Source organism: Scyliorhinus torazame, chromosome 6 (assembly GCF_047496885.1).
Source record: "Scyliorhinus torazame isolate Kashiwa2021f chromosome 6, sScyTor2.1, whole genome shotgun sequence".
Classification (NCBI taxonomy): Eukaryota; Metazoa; Chordata; class Chondrichthyes; order Carcharhiniformes; family Scyliorhinidae; genus Scyliorhinus; species Scyliorhinus torazame.
Window position 1 is genome coordinate 218,072,113 of NC_092712.1, and position 20,931 is coordinate 218,093,043.

At 48.4% G+C, this 20,931-nt stretch overlaps 2 protein-coding genes across 11 annotated transcripts in view; both read left to right on the forward strand.

Moving 5' to 3' along the window:
* Positions 1–20,931, forward strand: part of skap2 (src kinase associated phosphoprotein 2) — a 1,200,731-nt gene that overhangs the window by 66,874 nt on the left and 1,112,926 nt on the right. The window lies entirely within an intron of this gene.
* Positions 1–20,931, forward strand: part of LOC140425295 (src kinase-associated phosphoprotein 2-like) — a 173,081-nt gene that overhangs the window by 11,364 nt on the left and 140,786 nt on the right. Inside the window, exon 1 of one of the 4 annotated variants that reach the window (XM_072509427.1) lies at positions 6,612–6,795. The exons of 2 other annotated variants lie outside the window; for them this stretch is intronic. In XM_072509427.1, the coding sequence (XP_072365528.1) occupies positions 6,783–6,795 (13 nt within the window). In that variant the 5' untranslated portion in view covers positions 6,612–6,782. Of the gene's footprint in view, positions 1–6,611; positions 6,796–20,931 lie in introns of those variants that run through there. One more of the 4 variants, XM_072509426.1, reaches the window with a different exon arrangement.

Consider the following 20,931-nt stretch of genomic DNA (forward strand, 5'->3'; position numbering starts at 1 on the left):
TATCGATTCACTCCTGGTATCATGAAGTGTTGGGTGCTCTGAGGTACAGACGAACCAACACGGTTGCGATTGGTACATCGCAGTTTTATTCCATTTAACTATTTATACATCAGACTTGGTACTCAGCACGTTGTGACGGTGTGAGTGTCTTGCTATGAGGTCCTGGCCCTGTGCTGTCTCCAGATGGACTGCCCAGGAAGTGTCGTGTTTCCTGTCTTCTACTGTGTCTGCTCTTGTCTGTGATTGGCTGTCGTGTTATGTGTGCTAATTGGTCCGTTGGTCTGTCTATCATTATGTATGTGTTATGATGTATGTTTGAATATCATGACAAGCAGGAAATGTGACAGGCAGGGAGGTTTAGGCAGGAGCCAAAATCTCGTGTTCCTCCCATTGAGTTGAGTTTATGAGATAAAGGAGATGCATTTCAGTTTCAGAGCTTGTTGGCGGGATCTATTTACCATTCTTTTTCATCAAGTTGATCATCCCTAAGGAAAGGTTGAGGTCCAGGGAAAACGAAGCAGGTGAAGGATCATGGAGGGAGTCTCCAGGATGATGGCATGAAGATCAAGGGTGAGGGTGGGTGGGTTGAGGGTGAGAAATGGAAAATCGAGGATCAATGGCTGTGTGTCAAGGGTGATGGTCGGATGTTCCTGGACGATTGGCTGAAGGAGCAGAGCAATGGAAGGACCAAAGGAGACATGAGGAAACTCAAGGCGACAAAGGGAGAGTGGAGATGGATAGGCTCCTGCTGCAGGATTACAGTGTTAGTGTCCATCGACATGGCTGCTCAGAAACTACTATCTTGCAGGAGATCAGATGCTGCCAGGAAACTTCTATGTTGCAGGAGATCAAGTTAGGTAATTAGGTAACTATTTAGAACTGATTCCCTAGCCAGTAAAGGCTGACTCAGCTCACTGGAATCTGAACTAGTATAAATGCAGAAGATTTAGCAGATGCATGAAGATGGCAGCTGGAGACTAAATGCAGTGCGAGACTGAGTGCTTAAATCAGGGATTTTGTGCAATGAGGGAGGAGTTGTTCTAGCCTCTTATAAAATAGAGAGAGACTGGAGACCGCAAGACTGGAGGCATTACATAGGTAGGTATTTGCTGAATTTTGCCTTTTTGTCCCCCCCTTTAAACTGGGGCAGTAGTTTAAACGGGTACTGGGGAGATATCAGTATTACATCAAATTTATAGTGTAACTAGTTAAATTCCAGTATATAACTATGGATAATCAATAAGTGATATTCTAAACTTGAAACTTATCTAGTTAAATACAAACAAAATGGCAGGACAAGTGATGTGTTGCAGCTGTAGCATGTGGAACATGGTGGATGCATATTCGATCAACGTGGGCAGCACGGTAGCACAAGTGGCTAGCACTGTGGCTTCACAGCGTCAGGGTCCCAGGTTCGATTCCCCCTGTGTCACTGTCTGTGCGAAGTCTGCAGGTTCTCCCCGCATCTGCGTGGGTTTCCTCCGGGTGCTCCGGTTTCCTCCCACAGTCCAAAGACGTGCCGGTTAGGTGGATTGGCCATGCTAAATTGCCCTTAGTGATCAAAAAGGTTGGGAGGGGTTATTGGGTTTCGGGGATAGGGTGGAAGTGAGGGCTTAAGTGGGTCGGTGCAGCCCTGATGGGCCGAATGGCACTGTATGTTCTTTGTTCTATGTTTTTAAAGTAACCACATCGACAGTTTCTGCAGCTCTAGGAACTTCGGCTCCAATTCGACGAGCTGGAGTCTGTACTTCGGACATTGTGACGCCTCATTGGAGGGAGAAAGTTACTTGGACACTTATTTGCAGGAGGCAGTCACACCCATTAGGTGAAGTACTTTAGAATTTGGCCTGTGATCAGGAACAAAAGGGTGTAACTGTAAGAGAGGCAGGCATGGAGATCCAAAATGTAGCAATGGAGGATTCTCACCCTTTGCAATTATCCAGCATTGTTCAATTATCTTGCAACTTGTGTGGATGAGAGCAGGAATTGCAGGGAGGATGAGCAAACTGACCACAACATCATGATGAAGGGGACCATACAAATGTCGGGGTTGGGGGGGTCATGAGCATAAAGGAATATAATTATAATCGAGAAAGGTAGAATTAGGGGAGTAGGCATAGTTCGCTGCAGCTGAGAGCTGAGTCCTGAAGGCGGTGTTCCTGGCTGGTTAAGGATATCTCCTCAGGGCTGGAGAAGAACTTTTTGAGTGGAAGGAAAAGGATCCAGTTGTCACGGTCCACATGAATACCAACAACATAGGTAGAACTGAGAAAGCGGTTTTGCTGAGGGCGGGCTAGAAACTAAATTAAAAAGCAGAACAACAAAAGTTGTAATCACTGGATTACTACCTGAGCCACGAGCAAATTGATTTAGGGTGAATCCTTACCCAGTCTGGCCTATATGTGAATCCAGACCCACAGCATTGTGGATGACTCTTAACTGTTCTCTGAAATAGCCTGGCAAGCCGCTCAATTTAAAGGGACAAAAATGAGGGAAACTAATGGGGCTGAAGGCCGCTACATTTCCTTGGCCTAATGGGCTGTATCCTCGGATATTAAAGGAAGTAGGCATAGAGATATTGGATGCACTGGGAGTAATCTTCCAAGAATCCTTAAATTCTGGAAAAGTTCCAGAGGACAAAAAGGGAGGGAGACAAAAAACATAGGCCAGTTAGCTTAACATCTGTCATTGGGAAAATATATTATAAAGGATGTAATAGCAGAACATTTAGAAATGCATAATATAATCAAGCAGAGTCAGCAAGGCTTCATGAAGGGGAAATCATACCTGACAAATTTATTAGAATTCTTTGAGGTGGTAATGAGCAGGCGAAATAAAGGGGAACCGGCAGATGTAATACACTTGGATTTCCAAAAAGGGTTTTTAAGGTAGGACACCAAAGGCTACTTAATAAGATAAGAGCCCATGGTATTGAGGGTAGTATATTAGCATGGATAGTGGTAACTAATAGAAGACATAGTTGGGATAAGAGGGGCATTTTCAAGATGGCAATCTGTAACTAGTGGAGTGCCACAGAGATCAGTGCTGGGGCCACAGTTATTTATAATATATGTTAATGACATTTACGAGGGAAGTGAATGTACTATTGCCAAATTTGTGGATGACACAAAGATAGGCAGGGAGGCAAGTGGTGAGGGTGACACAAAGAGTCTACGGAGGGATATGAACAGGTTAAGCGAGTGGGCAAAAACTTGGAAGATGGAATATAATGTAGGAAAATGTGAAGTTATGCACTTTGGTAGGAAGAATAAAGGAGCTGAATATTATTTAAAAGGAGAAAGACTGCAGCTGCAAAGGATTGGGGTGCTAATACATAAATCGCATAAAGCTAGCATGAAAGTTCAGCAGGTAATAGGGAAAGCAAATGGAATGTTGGCCTTTATTTCAAAGGGAATGGGTATAAAAATAGGGAAGTCTTGCTGAAATTATACAAGATGCTAGTTAGACCACACTTGGAATACTATGAACGGTTTTGGTACCTTTATCTAAGGAAAGATATACTGGCATTGAAGGCAGTCCAGAGAAGGTTCACTAGGTTGAACCCAAGTATGGAGGGATTTTCTTATGAGGACATGTTGAGTAGGTTGGAATTGTACTCATTGGAGTTCGAATGAGAGGGGACCTTATTGAGCCATATAGGATTCTCAGGGGACATGACATTGCGGCACGGTGGCACAGTGGTTAGCACTTAGCTTGCTCTCATTGGGCCATGGCCTCCCATGTATCCCTGAGAAGAAGGGGCAACTGGAGGGAAGTTCTCTTTTGCCTATCCACTGCTAAACTGAGCCCATGACCAGAGCAACGAAATGCAGGTCCTCGCACATATAGGCCATATAATAGACCTGGCTCTCCATGGCAGTCACCAGCCTCTCCATGGAATCCATGTTCTCCTATGCTGTAGCATGGGCAGAGGTCAAGGCAAGGATGGATTCTTCCACCAGTTGGCTAGGTTCTGCATAGGCTATGATACCTCTGCCAGATGTTCTCCTATCTGCTTCTATCTTCAGTTAGCTTATTGAAACCTAAACCAGAGGCTTGTCATCAGCCTGATCCTCAGTAATTCTCCCACTATTGGGGAACTCAGCAGACAAGGCCTCCCTCAGCTGCTAGATCACTAGAATGTGCCCCCACTTGTTCTCATGAACCCTCTCATAAGTACAACAGCAGTGATGAGGGAGCGGCAAATGATGCTGCATTCTCTACTTGATCTTCATCAGAGGTGGAATTGCTGGTTGAGACTATTGCCTTTGGCCTTCTTAGTCTGTGGCAGAGACCTGCAGTGCAGAAGAACAAGCAAGACTTTCAGGAGCAACTCCGGATATCATGAAACCACAGTTCCACATGTGTCTCGATGATGCTGATGTCTCAACACCTACATGCAGGCATTCTCACTCCAGCTTTCTCCGAGGCCTTCTGCTCCAAAGATATAATGACTCCCAACTCAGCCACCCTTCCTCTTTTGGGCCTCACTTCTTTACTATATATTTCCTTACCCTGCATTCCAAATTAGATAGTTATGAACATATAAAGAGACACCTAATCTCTTATCCCCATGTATTCCCATGCCACATTCTAACTGGCACTCCATCGCTTTATCATGTACAACTGTCACGAGGTCTCCTCTGTCATGTGATACTGATGATGTGCACATATTTCCCAACCTGGCCTCTTTTGCCTTGAAATCCATTTCTCCAAAATTCCTTGGCTTGAGTCATCCTGAATGGCCTTTTGTTGCAACGCCACATTGCCAATCACCCTGGCTGATCATAGATGTCATTCATTCGTTTCCAGCCCTGGATCTAACAACTTAGGTGGACTCCACAGTTGCTCACCTTTGCAATCTCTGTCCAGGCTGCCTTAACCAAGTGGGAGGATCTCCTATTGTCATCCCCTGGGGAAGAGAGCGTTCCGCCTTTCCCGGAGATCCTGCAGAAATGCATCGCTGAACCATGGGGTCATTCTTTGTGATAAGACACCTTGTTGAATGAGGGGATGTGATGGGGGTCCAAAATGATGACGATGAAGATATAAAGTGGAAGTGATAGGGTCCAGAAACATAAATTGACAGATCAAAAGGGCCTGGGGGTCAACTGATGGCGATTGTCATGTAGGGATGGAGGCTGCGAGTTGACAAATAATGTTCAAGTTTAATCTGCATGTGGATACGTTTCCCTGCCTGCAGAGACTGGTTGCTTGCCGTTTTATAGCCCATCACGACTTGGGAATAATTGAGCTGATTGTGGGAGTGGACACTTGCTGCCTGCTCTCATGGCTTGATTGCACATGGGACACATGCCTGCTGCATGCACTTATACATTGCATTGTGATTGTGTGATGGCTCCTGATATGTGAGCAGAAGTGGCGCCCACTTCCACTCCAGCCATCTGGAGTCACACTTCTTACTTAAGTCCACCCAATGTGTGGTAAATCACAGTCATGAATTCCATTTATTATCATTCAAGAATGATGCTGCACCACCTTGCAAATGTAATCTTTACCCCACTAGAGTATAGTAATTTAACAGAACACGTTGTGTTCTACATTTTTTTGTATCAAACTTATCTCATCTGGGATGCAGACAGGTTACCCTTACCTACGCATCCAAGTTTTAAAAATTTTCCTCTAATTAGGCAGAGGGCAATTCATACAATCTGTCAAAAGCAAACCTATATCAAATATTAAATTTGAACCAATGTCCAAAATAGACAGGAGGCGACAAGGGAGTAAAAAAAAACCAGTTAAAATGTATTTTGTTTTTAGGAAAATAAATATATAAAAGATAGGTAGCAAATACTAACATTTTAATAAGGGGCATCAAAAATGAAAGGAGCATTAAAGATAACAATGAAAGCAGTGTTTTAATTTGAATTATGTTTGAAATGCTTGTTTTAAGTGTAGGATTAATGTTACAGTAATGGAGCTCGTCCTCCGATTTGAGTTGTCTTATTTGTGTAAGATTTGGGGCGGCATGGTGGCACAGTGGTTAGTACTGCTGCTTCACAGCTCCAGGGTCCCGGGTACAATTCCGGCCTTGGGTGACTGTGTGGAGTTTGCACATTCTCCCCGTGTCTGCGTAGGTTTCCTCCGGGTGCTCCAGCGTCCTCCCACAGTCCAAAGATGTGCAAGTTAGGTGGATTGGCCATGATATATTGTCCCTTAATGTCCAAAAGGTTAGGTGGGGTTACTGGGTAATGGGGATCGTGTGGAGGCATGGGCTTAAGTCAGGTGCTCGTTCCAAAGGCTGGTGCAGAACCGATGGGCCGAATGGCCTCCTTCTGCACTATGACTTCTATGATCTATGATTGTTTATTTATATATCATAGTACATGAACTATAAGCTTAAAAGCAAGTCACCCTAGGGAAATTAGAATTTTCTTGTATTTTAAAAGCATTTCTGAATGTCGTAAAGAAAATGTTAATTTTAGGTTATGTTTAAACCAAGAACAGTTTGTCATTTAAGTGTGCATGCATTTGTTTTAATGAATACCAAGTGATAAGTTAATCTGCACCAAAATTTCAGCTAGCCTTGTTAAATATTCAACAGTTCAGACACCATACTTTCATTAATATTTAGCGTACACAATATCAAATTGAACTGAGGCACAATTTGATATCCAGTAACATTTAGGTGATACAAATTTACAACGGCAAACCATTTGGAGCTGCAGCCATACTTGAGCCACTTCAGACTGCTTGTACCAGTCTGATTCAAATTTAACGGGCCGAGATTTTCAGTCCTCGTTCGTCGCTGGAATTTTCCTATGCTCCTGGAAGGTAATGGAGTTTTGGCTGGAACGCCAAATTTTCAGTCCTTGCTAGCAAACGGTCCTGCCATGGACGAGCCCAAAGAATCCATCGTATTAGTTGGTTGAGTTTATTTTTCAAATTAAATGAATAACTGGATATTTATAAGCTAATCAGGTATTTTGGGCAACTTAGTTTCCTTTGTGCAACTTTGTGCAACTAAGGGCAGCACGGTAGCATGGTGGTTAGCACAATTGCTTCACAGCTCCAGGGTCCCAGGTTCGATTCCACGCTTGGTTCACTGTCTGTGCAGAGTCTGCACGTTCTCCCCGTGTGTGCGTGGGTTTCGTCCGGGTGCTCCGGTTTCCTCCCACAGTCCAAAGATGTGAAGGTTAGGTGGATTGGTCATGCTAAATTGCCCTCAGTGTCCAAAATAGCCTTTAGTGTTGGGTCGGGTTACTGGGTTATGGGGATAGGGTGGAGGTGTGGGCGTGGGTGGGTGCTCTTTCAGAGGGCCGGTGCAGACTCGATGGGCCGAATGGCCTCCTCTGCACTGTAAATTCTATAATTCTATGATAACTTGATGTGCTAACCTCAGAACAAATCTAGATTTACAACTGTGATGTAAACAGGAGTGAAGATAACACATGTCCAGTACTGAGGTGCAGTAAGATGTAATTAAAGAGCTTTTGGTGGTGTTTATTACCAATTTGATTTTTAAAAAGCAAGAATATCTCCAAATCGAGCATTAAAAATTGTTTTAAAGGAAAATGTAAAAGAAGTTTGATTTAATGGAAAGTGTGGATTTCATGGAAAGGTTTTAAAACTGTCCATATTTTTTTTTTTTAAAAAGCCTTGACTAATAGGTTAGACATTGTGCCGTATCTTGGAAGTAGCGATGAGGAATATATTAAAATAAACTCTAATTATTATGTGTGAAAATCAGAAATATATTTTGCTTGAATGATTGAAGTGCTAATTGTTCTTAGTAATGAGAGGAGAAAAAACATTGAGGTCATGTGATATGAACTAACCACACTAATTTCTGAGATGTGCACAAATAACTTAATCTGTTTAAATGTATATCTCGGGCCTTTGTCATAATTAAGCAACCAACTTGACCTACTGTCTCGAGATATTATTGCCGGTTGTGAGCTAAACTGCAAAAGTTAATCAAACATAGCACCAGAATTAGTGTTTTTTTTTTAAAATAATATTTTTATTAAGGTTTTTTAACAACACAATTTTTTTCCCCTTACAAATAATAACCCCCCCACCGTAACAAGATAACGCAAATTCTCCCTGAGCAAGATATATACATGGCAAGATGGTATATTTACATAGCTTTATACACTGGCTCTCGCCCATTCATGCCAGTTTCCCCCACCCTCCATGTTATCCCCCGCTCATCCGTCCCCTCCAGCAATCTCTCGTTCCCCCCTCCCCTCCCCCCCCCCCCCCCCAGGGTTGCTGCTGCTGCTGACCGACCTTCCTCTAACGCTCCGCGAGGTATTCTAGGAACGGTTGCCACCGCCTGTAGAACCTTTGCGCAGACCCTCTCAAAGCGAACTTAATTCTCTCCAATTTTATGAACCCCGCCATGTCGTTTATCCAGGCCTCCAGGCTAGGGGGCTTTGCCTCCTTCCACAATAGCAAGACCCTTCGCCAGGCTACTAGGGACGCAAAGGCCAGAATTCCGGCCTTTTTCGCCTCCTGTACTCCCGGCTCATCCACTACTCCAAATATTGCTAGTCCCCAGCTTGGCTTGACCCGGACTTTCACCACCTGAGATATTACTCCCGCCACTCCTCTCCAGAACCCCTCCAATGCCGGGCATGATCAAAACATATGGACATGGTTCGCCAGGCTCCCTGAACATCTTTCACATCTATCTTCTACTCCAAAGAATCTACTCAGCCTCGCCCTCGTCAAATGTGCTCTGTGAACCACCTTAAATTGTATCAGACTGAGCCTGGCACACGAGGAGGAGGTATTAACCCTGCCCAGGGCATCAGCCCATAGCCCTTCCTCAATCTCCTCCCCCAGCTCCTCCTCCCATTTACCTTTCAATTCTTCTACTAGTGCTTCCCCCTCTGCTTTCATCTCTTGGTATATTTCTGACACCTTGCCCTCCCCGACCCATACCCCCGAGATCACCCTATCTTGAACTTCTTGTGCCGGGAGCAACGGAAATTCCCTCACCCGTTGCCTTGCAAAAGCCCTCACCTGCATATATCTAAATGCGTATCCCGGGGGTAACTCAAATTTCTCCTCCAGTGCCCCTAGGCTCGCAAATGTCCCGTCAATGAACAGGTCCCCCATTCTTCTAATCCCCGCCCGATGCCAGCCTTGGAACCCCCCATCCATCTTCCCCGGGACAAACCGGTGGTTACCCCTGATCGGGGACCACACCGATGCTCCCATTGCACCCCTGTGCCTTCTCCACTGGCCCCAGATCCTTAGCGTTGCCGCCACCACCGGGCTTGTGGTGTGTTTTGTCGGCGAGAGCGGCAGCGGTGCCGTTACCAACGGTCCCAGGCTCGTTCCTTTACAGTACGCCATCTCCATCCTCTTCCATGCCGCCCCCTCTCCCTCCATGACCCACTTGCGGAACATCGCCACGTTTGTTGCCCAGTAGTAACTCTCTAGGTTTGGCAAAGCCAACCCTCCTCGGTCCCTGTTGCATTCCAAGAACCCTCTTCTAACCCGCGGTGTCTTATTTGCCCACACATACCCCATAATACTCCTACCTACTTTCTTGAAAAAGCCCTTGGTGATCACGATGGGGAGGCACTGAAACACGAACAAAAACCTCGGAAGGACCACCATTTTGACCGACTGCACCCTACCCACCAGCGAGAGCGGGAGCATGTCCCATCTTTTAAAATCCTCCTCCATTTGCTCCACCAACCTCGTCAAATTCAGTTTATGTAGGGCCCCCCAACATCTGGCCACCTGTATCCCCAGATACCGAAAACTCCTCTCCGCCCTCCTCAGCGGTAGGTCCCCTATCCCTCTTTCTTGGTCCCCTGCCTGTAATACAAAAAGCTCACTCTTCTCTACATTAAGCTTGTAGCCCGAGAACTCCCCAAACTCCTTCAGAGTCTGCATGACCTCCACCATCCCCTCTATTGAGTCTGCCACGTATAGCAGCAGGTCATGCGCGTATAGCGATACCCGATGCTCCTCTCCCCCGCGGACTATTCCCCTCCATTTCTTGGACTCCCTAAGTGATATGGCCAAGGGTTCGATCGCCAGTGCAAAAAACAGGGGGGACAGGGGGCACCCCTGCCTCGTCCCTCGGTACAGCCGAAAGTACTCCGACCTCCGCCGGTTCATCACCACATTCGCCACCGGGGCGCTATAAAGGAGCTTAACCCATCTAATAAACCCTCCCCCGAACCCAAACCTGCGCAATACCTCCCAGAGGTACTCCCACTCTACTCGGTCAAAGGCTTTTTCCGCGTCCATAGCTGCCACTATCTCCGCCTCTCCCTCCTCCGATGTCATCATTATCACGTTTAAGAGCCGCCGCACATTGTTATTTAACTGCCTGCCCTTTACAAATCCCGTCTGGTCCTCATGAATCACCCCGGGACACAGTCCTCAATTTTTGTGGCCAGCACTTTTGCCAATAACTTAGCGTCCACATTGAGGAGCGATATCGGCCTGTACGATCCACATTGTAGTGGATCCTTGTCTCGCTTAAGAATCAAGGAGATTGTCGCCTCCGACATTGCCTGGGGCAGGGTTCCCTCCTCTCTTGCCTCGTTATAGGTCCTCACGAGCAGTGGGGCCAGCAGGTCCACATATTTTCTATAGAAATCCACCGGGAACCCATCCGGCCCCGGGGCCTTCCCCGCCTGCATGCTCCCCAAGCCCTTACTCAGCTCCTCCAGCCCAATTGCTGCTCCCAAACCAACCGCCTCCTGCTCCTCCACCGTCGGGAACCCCAGCTGGTCCAGAAATTGTCTCATCCCCCTTCCCCCCTGGGGGCTGGGACCTGTACAGCTCTTCATCGAAGGCCTTGAATACCTTATTATTTTCGTGGCACTTCGAACCGTGGCTCCCCTTCCATCTTTGATTCCCCCTATTTCCCTCGCTGCCGCCCTCTTACGGAGCTGGTGCGCCAGCATCCGACTAGCCTTTTCCCCATACTCATAGGTCGCCCCCTGCGCCTTCCTCCATTGTGCCTCCGCCTTGCCCGTGGTCAGTAGGTCAAACTCCGTCTGGAGCCGTCGCCGTTCCCTGAGTACTCTTTCCTCCGGGGCCTCTGCGTATCTCCTGTCCACTTGCAAGATCTCCCCCACTAACCTCTCCCTTTCCATGCCCTCTGTCTTCTCCCTATGAGCCCTAATGGAGATCAGCTCTCCCCTGACCACCGCCTTCAACGCCTCCCATACCACCCCCACTCGTACCTCCCCATTGTCGTTGGCCTCCAAGTACCTTTCAATGCACCCCCTCACCTTCCCACACACCACCTCATCAGCCAGCAGTCCTACGTCCAACCGCCACAGCGGACGTTGGTCCCTCTCCTCTCCCAGCCCCATTTCCACCCAGTGCGGGACATGGTCCGACACGGCTATGGCCGAATACTCCGTCCCCTCCACTCTCGGAATAAGTGCCCTACCCAGAACAAAGAAATCTATCCGGGAGTAAACCTTATGTACGTGGGAGAAAAAAGAAAATTCCCTGGCCTGCGGTCTTGCAAACCTCCATGGGTCCACTCCCCCCATCTGATCCATAAAACCCCTGAGCACCTTGGCCGCCGCCGGCCTCCTTCCCGTCCTTGATCTGGAGCGGTCCAGTGCTGGGTCCAGCACTGTATTAAAGTCCCCTCCCATTATCAGTCCTCCTACCTCCAGGTCCGGAATGCACCCCAACATACGCTTCATAAATCCAGCATCATCCCAGTTCGGGGTGTATACATTTACCAACACCACCCTCGTCCCTTGCAGCCTACCACTCACCATCACATATCTCCCTCCATTATCCGCTACGATAGTCTTGGCCTCAAATGACACATGCTTTCCCACCAGAATTTCCACCCCTCTATTTTTCACGTCTAATCCTGAGTGAAATACCTGTCCTACCCATCCCTTTCTTAACCTGACCTGGTCCGCCACCTTCAGGTGTGTCTCTTGGAGCATTGCCACGTCTGCCTTCAGTCCCTTCAAGTGCGCGAACACTCGAGCCCTCTTCATCGGCCCGTTCAGGCCCCTCACGTTCCATGTTATCAGCCGGATTGGAGGGACTCTCACCCCCGCCGACTAGCCATCTCCTTTTCTGGGCCAGTCCCTTGTCCGCGTCTCCCTCCCTCTCCAGTCCCCCAGCCGGGGGACCCCCGTCCCAGCCACCTCTTCTGTGTCCCGTTCTCTTTCGGTCAGTTTGGCAGCAACACTTTCCCCCCCCCCCCCCTTCCCCCCCTCCCTCCTCTTCCCCCCCCTTCCCTCCCTCCCCTCCCCCTCGCTAGATCCCCGTCTAGCTTTTTTGCTCCCCCCATATCCCTCCCGTAAGTCAGCTGACACCTGCTGACCCCGGCTTCCCCGCCATCCCTTTGACCCCCCCGTGTGGGAATCTCCCAATCAATATACATTCCTTCGTTCCCCTTCCCGCCTTTCTTGCCGCGCCCGGTAAAGAAAACCCCGCGCTTTCCAAAGCCTGCCCCGCCCCCCATGGCGCCTCCTGCGTGACCTTGTCTCTCTCCCCCAGCCCATATAACATTCCCTGTGTGTGATTGACCCCCTATGTACAACAACCATCATACTTCAACCCTCAAACACCCCCCTCCCACACAAACCCTCAATTAGAGTCCAGCTTTTCAGTTGGTATAATGGTCCACGCCTCTTCGGGCGTTTCAAAGTAGTGGTGTTGGCCATTATGTGTAACCCACAGTCGCGCTGGCTGCAACATTCAAATTTTACTCCTTTCCGATGCGGCCCCCTCCACTCCTTCTGGGAGTCCCAGGATCCTCAAGTTGTTTCTCCTCAACCTATTCTCCAGGTCTTCGAGTCTTCCCGCCCATGTCTTGTGCAGCGCCTCGTGCCGCTCCACTTTCTCCGCCAGGCCCACGAGCTCATCGTCGTTCACGGTCACTTTTTCCTGGATCTCCTGGATCTGCACCTCTTGGGCTTTCTGGGTTGCTCCAAGTCCTTCAATTATCGCCAGCAGAGACGCCACCATGTCCTTGCGCATCTCCTCAAAGCAGCGCTTGATGAACTCCTGCATCTCTTCTTTGTCTGTTGGCGCCGCCATTTTGTTTTTTTTCCCCTTCTTCTCTCGCTGCTCCAGGGCCGCTTTTTTTACTGTTTCGCTGCGGGTCCGATCCATACAGGTTGGTTGGGGACCTTTCTTCTTCCTTCCCCACGGGTTGGATTTCAAAAAAATGCCGTTGGGGCTCCGTTAGCGGCCCCGAAAGTCCGTTTTCGCGGGAGCTGCCGAATCGCGCGGCTTAGCTCCGCATCGCCGCAACCCGGAAGTCCAGAATTAGTGTTTGTTTGACAAGGTTACAGGATAACCTAAAAGGCCCACAACCTCACTAGCGCAGAATATTGCAAAATAACCTGTTCCTAGTAATATTAAAGCTTCAAACTGCTGGATCTATATTAGTTCATCTGTAAAAGATCAAGAATGTTGTCTCTCATCAAGTCTTCAATCAGCCAACTGCCTGGTTGAGAACGACAAGACTATAGAACTATAGAAAGGAAAGAAGCCTTTCAGCCCAGCATGTTTGTGCTGGCCAAAAAAGAAATTAGCCGTTCATTTTAATCCCACATTCCAGCACCTGATCCATAGCCTTGCAGGTTACAACACTTTAGATGCAGATCCAGGTACCATTCAAATGAGTTGAGCATTCCAGCCACAACCACCAAAGTAGGAAGTGAATCCTAGACACCCACCACTCTCTGGGTGAAAAGGATTTCCCTCATATTCCGTCGAATCCTTCTGTCAATCACGTTAAATCTGTGTCCCCTGGTAATTGACCCCCTCAGCTAGGGGAAACAAGTCTTTCCATCTGCACTATCTAGGCACCTCATAATTTTGTAGAGCTCAATCAGGTCACCTCTTAATCTCCTGCGTTCTAAGGAAAACAACCATAGCCAGTCCAATCTCTCCTTAAACCTGCAATTTTCAAGCCCTGGCAATATTCTTGTAAATCTTCTTTGCGCTCTCTTCTTGTAATGTGGTGACCAGAACTGTGTACAAAATTCCGGCTGTGGCCTAACCAGCGTTTTATACAATTCCATCATTGCGTTTGTATTTAATACTCACCAAATAAAAGAAAACATTCCATATGATTTCTTGTCCTCCTTGTCCACCTGCCCTGCCACCTTCAAGGCCCTGTGGGCAAGCAGTCCAAGGTTTCTCACGTCCTCAACCCTTCTCAATATCTTCTCATTTATTGAGTATTCCCTTGCTTTGTTTGCCGTGCCCAAATGCATTACCCCACACTTTTCCAAATTGAATTCCATTTGCCACTTCTCTGCACATTCAACCAAACCATTGATATAATTCTGGAGTCGACAGATATCCTCTTCACCATCAACTACATGGCCAATTTTTTGTGGCATCTGCATATTTCCCAATTGCACCTCCCACATTTAAGTCTAAATCATTAATATATACAACAAGCAGCAAGATCCCAAGACCTATGGAACATCACTGGAAACTATTTTCCATTCTCAAAAACATCCATTGACAATTACCCTTTGTTTTCTGTCACTGAGCCAATTTTGGATCCAACCTGTCACCTTCCCCTGTATCACATGAGATCTCACTTTTCTGACCTGTCTGCCGGGTGGGACCTTGCCACATGCCTTGTTGAAAACCATGTCGATAACATCCGCTGCATTACCCTCATCAATTCTTCTTGTGGCTTCCTCAAAACATTCTATTTAGTAAGACACGATCTTCTTCGAACAAAACCATGCTGGCTATCCCTGATCTACCTGTGACTACCCGTGATCTATCTCTGTCATTCGAAGTGACAGTTTATCCTGCCTCTCAGAATAATTTCCAATAATTTGCCCACCACCAGAATCAGATTGACTGGCCTGTAGTTTTCTGGCCTATCTCAAAGTATCACTGAAATCCCTGCCCACATCTATTAAATCAACCTACAAGCTACCGTGTACATAAGCCCTACATTTTCCTCAGTTTTTTTCTAGCTCTTAATATATTGACAAACGTCTTAGGATTTCCTTTGATTTACCTGCCAATATTTTTTCATATTCTCTTTGTTTTCCAAATTTCCATTTTTACTTAACCGCTGTACTTTTTGTACTCCTCTAGGCTTTATATAGTTTTAAGTAATATTAAGTAATCATAATCTTTCTTTTCCCGTTTACATCAAAATTTACATATAAAATAGAAGCAGGAGGAGGCCCTTCAAGCCTGTTCTGCCATTCATTATGATCATGGCTGATCATCAAATTCAATAACCTGATCCCACCTTCCCCCGTATACCTTACTCCCTTTAGCCTCAAGAGCTATATCTAATTCCTTCTTGAAATTCACCTCAAATGCTTTTTATGGTAGTGACTTCCACAGATTCATCACTCTCTGGGTGAAGGACGTAACGGCACTCGTGGGGGTCTCCTAGGGGATTGGAGGCCCCCAGGAACAAACCCTCTGGGCAGGATGGTACCCTGGCACTGCCAGCCTGGCACCCTGACAGTGCCACCTGGGTGCCAGGCTGGCACTGCAAAGGTGTCCAGGTGGCACTGCCAGCTGTCATGGCACTGCTGGGCTGCCAGGTTAGCACTGCCAAGTTGCCAAGCTGGCAGTTTTTGCACGGCAGTGATTGGCCCGGGGTGTGCCCTGCGTGCATGTGGGAGATGTGAGGGGCGGGCAGGGTCCCCCTTATAATGACTTGGGGCTTGGGGGGTTTCAGGGGTTGCGTTTGGTGCTCGAGAGATCGGGACGCCATTTGAATCTCTCATTGCACTGAGGAGTTCTGAATTTACCAGGATGTTGCCTGGTATGGAGGGCATTAGCTATGAGGAGCGGTTGAATAAACTTGGTTTGTTCTCACTGGAACGTCAGAGGTTGAGGGGCGACCTGATAGAGGTCTTCAAAATTATGAGGGGCATAGATAGAGTGGATAGTCAGAGGCTTTTTCCCAGGGTAGAGGGGTCAATTACTAGGGGGCATAGGTTTAAGGTGCAAGGGGCAAGGTATAGAGGAGATGCACGAGGCAAGTTTTTTTACACAGAGGGTAGTGGGTGCCTGGAACTCGCTGCCAGAGGAAGTGGTGGAAGCAGGGACGATAGTGACATTTAAGGGGCATCTTGACAAATACATGAATAGGATGGGAATAGAGGAATACGGACCCAGGAAGTGTAGAAGATTTTAGTTTAGATGGGCAGCATGGTCCGCACGGGCTTGTAGGGCCGAAGGGCCTGTTCCCATGCTGTACTTTTCTTTGTTCTTTGTTCTTCACCCGGCTTGGCCTTGTACAACTTCTAGTAATAGCCCAGAACACCTCATTTATCCTCCCTGGCTCCCACACCACCGCCCCGTTCTCCAGCTGCATCCTTAAAATTTCCCTCGACGTCCCCTGCCGTTGCAACTGGTGGGGAAACTTGCAGGTCGCCTTCTTTCCATACTCGTATAGCACACCCCTCGCCCTCCGCAGCTGTCCCACCGCTTTGCCCGTCGGCAGCCTATCAAACTGCCTCTGCAGCTTCTTCCTGTCTGCCAACAACTCCTTCATGGGGGCCCCCAAATATCTCCTATCCACCTCAACTATCTCGTCCAGCATCCGCCTGTGTTCCTCCCTCCTACCCCTGTGAGCCTTAAATGAGAAAATAACCGCCTTAAACACCTCCCGACACCTCCCCGTTCTGATTAATCTCCACAAAGTTCACAATCGCCAGTCTCTCCTTTTCACAAAACGCCTTATCCGCCAAGGGACCCAAAACTAACCTCCACCCCTGCCCCGAACTAAGGCTAACCTCCAGCCAAATGTGGCGCATGGTCCAAAATCATATTTCACGCATACTTTGTCCATACCACCCCCATCAGCCCCGCTCGACTCACCATAAAGAAATTGATTTTAGAATGCACCTTATAAACGTGCAAGAAGAAGGAGGACTCCCTCCCATGTTCCTAAATCTCCAGGACCCTTCATCCCCATATGCTCCATAAATCTTCCCAGATCCTTCGCCACCCTCGACCTTCCCAACGACTTGGGGCTCGACCTGTCCACCTTCAGCTCCATTACACAGTTAAAACCTCCACCCATAATCAGTTGGTGCGTATCCAAGTCTGGGATCGCTCCCAGTAACCCCTTTACAAACCCCTCATCATCCCAATTAGGCGAATATACTTTGACTAGTACCACCAGCATCCCTTCCAGCACCCCATTCACTATCACATACCTTTCCTCGGTTCCCACACATCCCTGGCCCCTCAAACTCCGTCTTCTTGTTCAACAAAATGGCCACCCCCTCCACTTTGAATCAAATCCCGAGCCCGTCCATCCCTTCCTCAGCCTAACCTGATACTTCACCCGGAGATGCATCTCTTCTGTCGAAAAATCACCTCTGCTCTCAAACCCCTCAGGTGCACAAAACCCGGGACCTCTTGACCGGTTCATTTAGCCCCCAGACTTACGCTTCCATTCCCTTCTACCATCCGCCATCGTCCCCCACCAGTTCTGCCTCTTTTAATCCCGGCCTGAACCGGGCCAATCCAAGACGACCATCGACCCCGCCCATGACCAATCTCAACCTCCCACCCTGCCACATCGCATTCGGGTATCTTAAATTCCACCATATCATGATCGCTCCTTCCAAGAGGATCCCTAACTATGAGATCATTAATCAATTCTGTCTCATTACACAGGACCAGATCTAGGACCGCTTGTTCCCTCATAATTTTCATTCCATACTATTCGAGGAAACTATCGTGGATACATTCTATAAACTCCTCCTCAAGGCTGCCTTGACCTCCCTGGTTAAGCCAATTGACATGTAGATTAAAATCCCCCATGATAATTGCTGTACCATTTCTACATGCATCAGTTGTTCCTTTGTTTATTGCCTGCCCCACCATAATGTTGCTATTTGGTGGCCTCTACCCGACTCGCTTCTCTTCCTCCACTACCTGACTGACTCTACTCTCTTCCTTCACAACTGACTGACTCTAATCTCTTCCTCCATTTCCTGTCCCGTCCCGACTCTCATCCTCCATTACCTGACCCAACTGTCTCTCTCTCCCCAACCTGATTCGGGTCTCTTCCCAACTGACTCTACTCTCTTCCTCCACAATCTGACCCGTCTCTACTCTCTTCCTCCACTACCTGACACGACTCTCTTCCTCCACTACCTGACCCCGCTCTCTTTCTCCACTACCCAACACGACTCTCTTTCTCCACAGCCCGTCTCGACTCTCTTCCTCCACTACCTGACCGACTCTACTCTCTTCCTGCACTACCTGACCGACTCGACTCTCTTCCTCCACTACCCGACTCGACTCGCTTCCTCGACTACCTGACCGACTCTACTCTCTTCCTCCACTACCCAACTCGATTCACTTCCTCCACTACCCGACTCAACTCTCTTCCTCCACTACTCAACCCGACTTTCTTCCGCCACTACCCGACTCGACTCTCTTCCTCCACTACCCGACTCGACTCTCTTCCTCCACTACCCGACTCGACTCTCTTCCTCCACTACCCAACCCGACTCTCTTCCTCCACTACCCGACTCGACTCTCTTCCTCCACTACCCGACTCGAGTCTTTTCCTCCTCTACTCGATTCGACTCTTCCTCCACTGCCCAACCCGACTCTCTTTCTCCACTATCCGACTCGACTCTTCCTCCACTACCTGACCGACTCTACTCTCTTCCTGCACTACCTGACCGACTCTCTTCCTCCACTACTCAACTCGACTCTACTCTCTTCCTCGACTACCTAACCCGACTCTGCTCTCTTCCTCCACTACCCGACTCTCTTCTCTTCCTCCACGACCTGACCCGACTCTACTCTCTTCTTCCACTACCTGACCCGATTCTACTCTCTTCCTCCACTACCTGATTCTACTCTCTTCCTCCACTACCTGACCCGACTCGACTCTCTTCCTCCACTACCTGAACCGACTCTACTCTCTTCCTCCACTACCTGACCAGACTCTACCTTCTTCCTCCACTACCCGTCGCTTCTCTTCCTCCACGACCTGACCCGACTATACTCTCTTCATCCACGACCTGACCCGACTCTACTCTCTTCCTCCACTACCTGACCCGACTCTACTCTTCCTCCACTACCTGTCCCAACTCTCTTCTTCCACTGCCCGACTATCTTCTCTTCCTCCACTATCTGACCAGACTCTACTCTCTTCCTCCATTACCCGACTCAACTCTCTTCCTCCATGACCTGACCCGACTCTACTCTCTTCATCCACGACCCGACCGACTCTACTCTCTTCATCCACGACCTAACCCGACTCTACTCTCTTCATCCACGGCCTGACCCGACTCACCTCTCTTCCTCCACTACCTGACCCGACTCTCTTCCTCCACTACCTAACTCGACTCTTTTCCTCCACTACCTGACCCGACTCTCTTCCTCCACGAACTGACCCGACTCGACTCTCTTCCTCCACTACCTGACTCGACTCTACTCTCTTCGTTCACTACCCAACTCGACTCTCTTCCTCCACTACCTAACCCGTCTCTTCCACTACCTAACCCGACTCTTCCGCTACCTGACTCGAATCTCTTCCTCAACTACCTGACTCGACTCTACTCTCTTCCTCCACTACCTGACCCAACTCTATTCTCTTCCTCCACGACCTGACCCGACTCTCTTCATCCATGACCTGACCCAACTCTACTCTCTTCTTCCACTACCTGACCCGATTCTACTCTCTTCCTCCACTACCTGATTCTACTCTCTTCCTCCACTACCTGACCCGACTTGACTCTCTTCCTCCACTACCTGAACCGACTCTACTCTCTTCCTCCACTACCTGACCAGACTCTACCTTCTTCCTCCAATACCCGTCGCTTCTCTTCCTCCACGACCTGACCCGACTATACTCTCTTCATCCACTACCTGACCCGACTCTACTCTCTTCCTCCACTACCTGACCCGACTCTACTCTTCCTCCACTACCTGACCCAACTCTCTTCTTCCACTACCCGACTATCTTCTCTTCCTCCACTATCTGACCAGACTCTACTCTCTTCCTCCATTACCCGACTCAACTCTCTTCCTCCACGACCTGACCCGACTCTACAGGGCATTCTGGAGGGGGAGGGTGAACAGCCAGCTGTCGTGGTGCATATAGGCACCAACGATATAGGTAAAAAACGGGATGAGGTCCTACAAGCTGAATTTAGGGAGTTAGGAGTTAAACTAAAAAGTAGGACCTCAAAGGTAGTAATCTCAGGATTGCTACCAGTGCCACGTGATAGTCAGAGTAGGAATGACAGGATAGCTAGGATGAATACGTGGCTTGAGAGATGGTGCAAGAGGGAGGGTTTCAAATTCCTGGGACATTGGGACCGGTTCTGGGGGAGGTGGGACCTGTACAAATCGGACGGTCTGCATCTGGGTGGGACCGGAACCAATGTTCTCGGGGGTGTGTTTGCTAGTGCAGTTGGGGAGGGTTTAAACTAATGTGGCAGGGGGATGGGAACCAATGTAGGAAGTCAGTGGGGACAGAAACAAAAGGCAGGAAGGGAGAGTGTGTAAAGCATGACCTGAGAAAGCAGGGCAGAGAGCAAGGAAGGTCTACATTAAACTGCATTTATTTCAATGCAAGGGGCCTGACGGGCAAAGCGGATGAACTCAGGGCATGGACGGGCACATGGGACTGGGATATTATAGCTATGACTGAAACATGGCTAAGGGAGGGGCAGGACTGGCAGCTCAATGTTCCGGGGTACAGATGCTATAGAAAGGATAGAACAGGAGGTAAGAGAGGAGGGGGAGTGGCGTTTTTGATTAGGGAGAACATCACGGCAGTACTCAGAGGGGATATATCCGAGGGTTCGCCCACTGAGTCTATATGGGTGGAACTGAAAAATAAGAAGGGAGAGATCACCTTGGTCGGACTGTACTACAGGCCCCCAAATAGTCAGCGGGAAATTGAGGAGCAAATATGTAAGGAGATTACAGATAGCTGCAAGAATAATAGGGTGGTAGTAGTAGGGG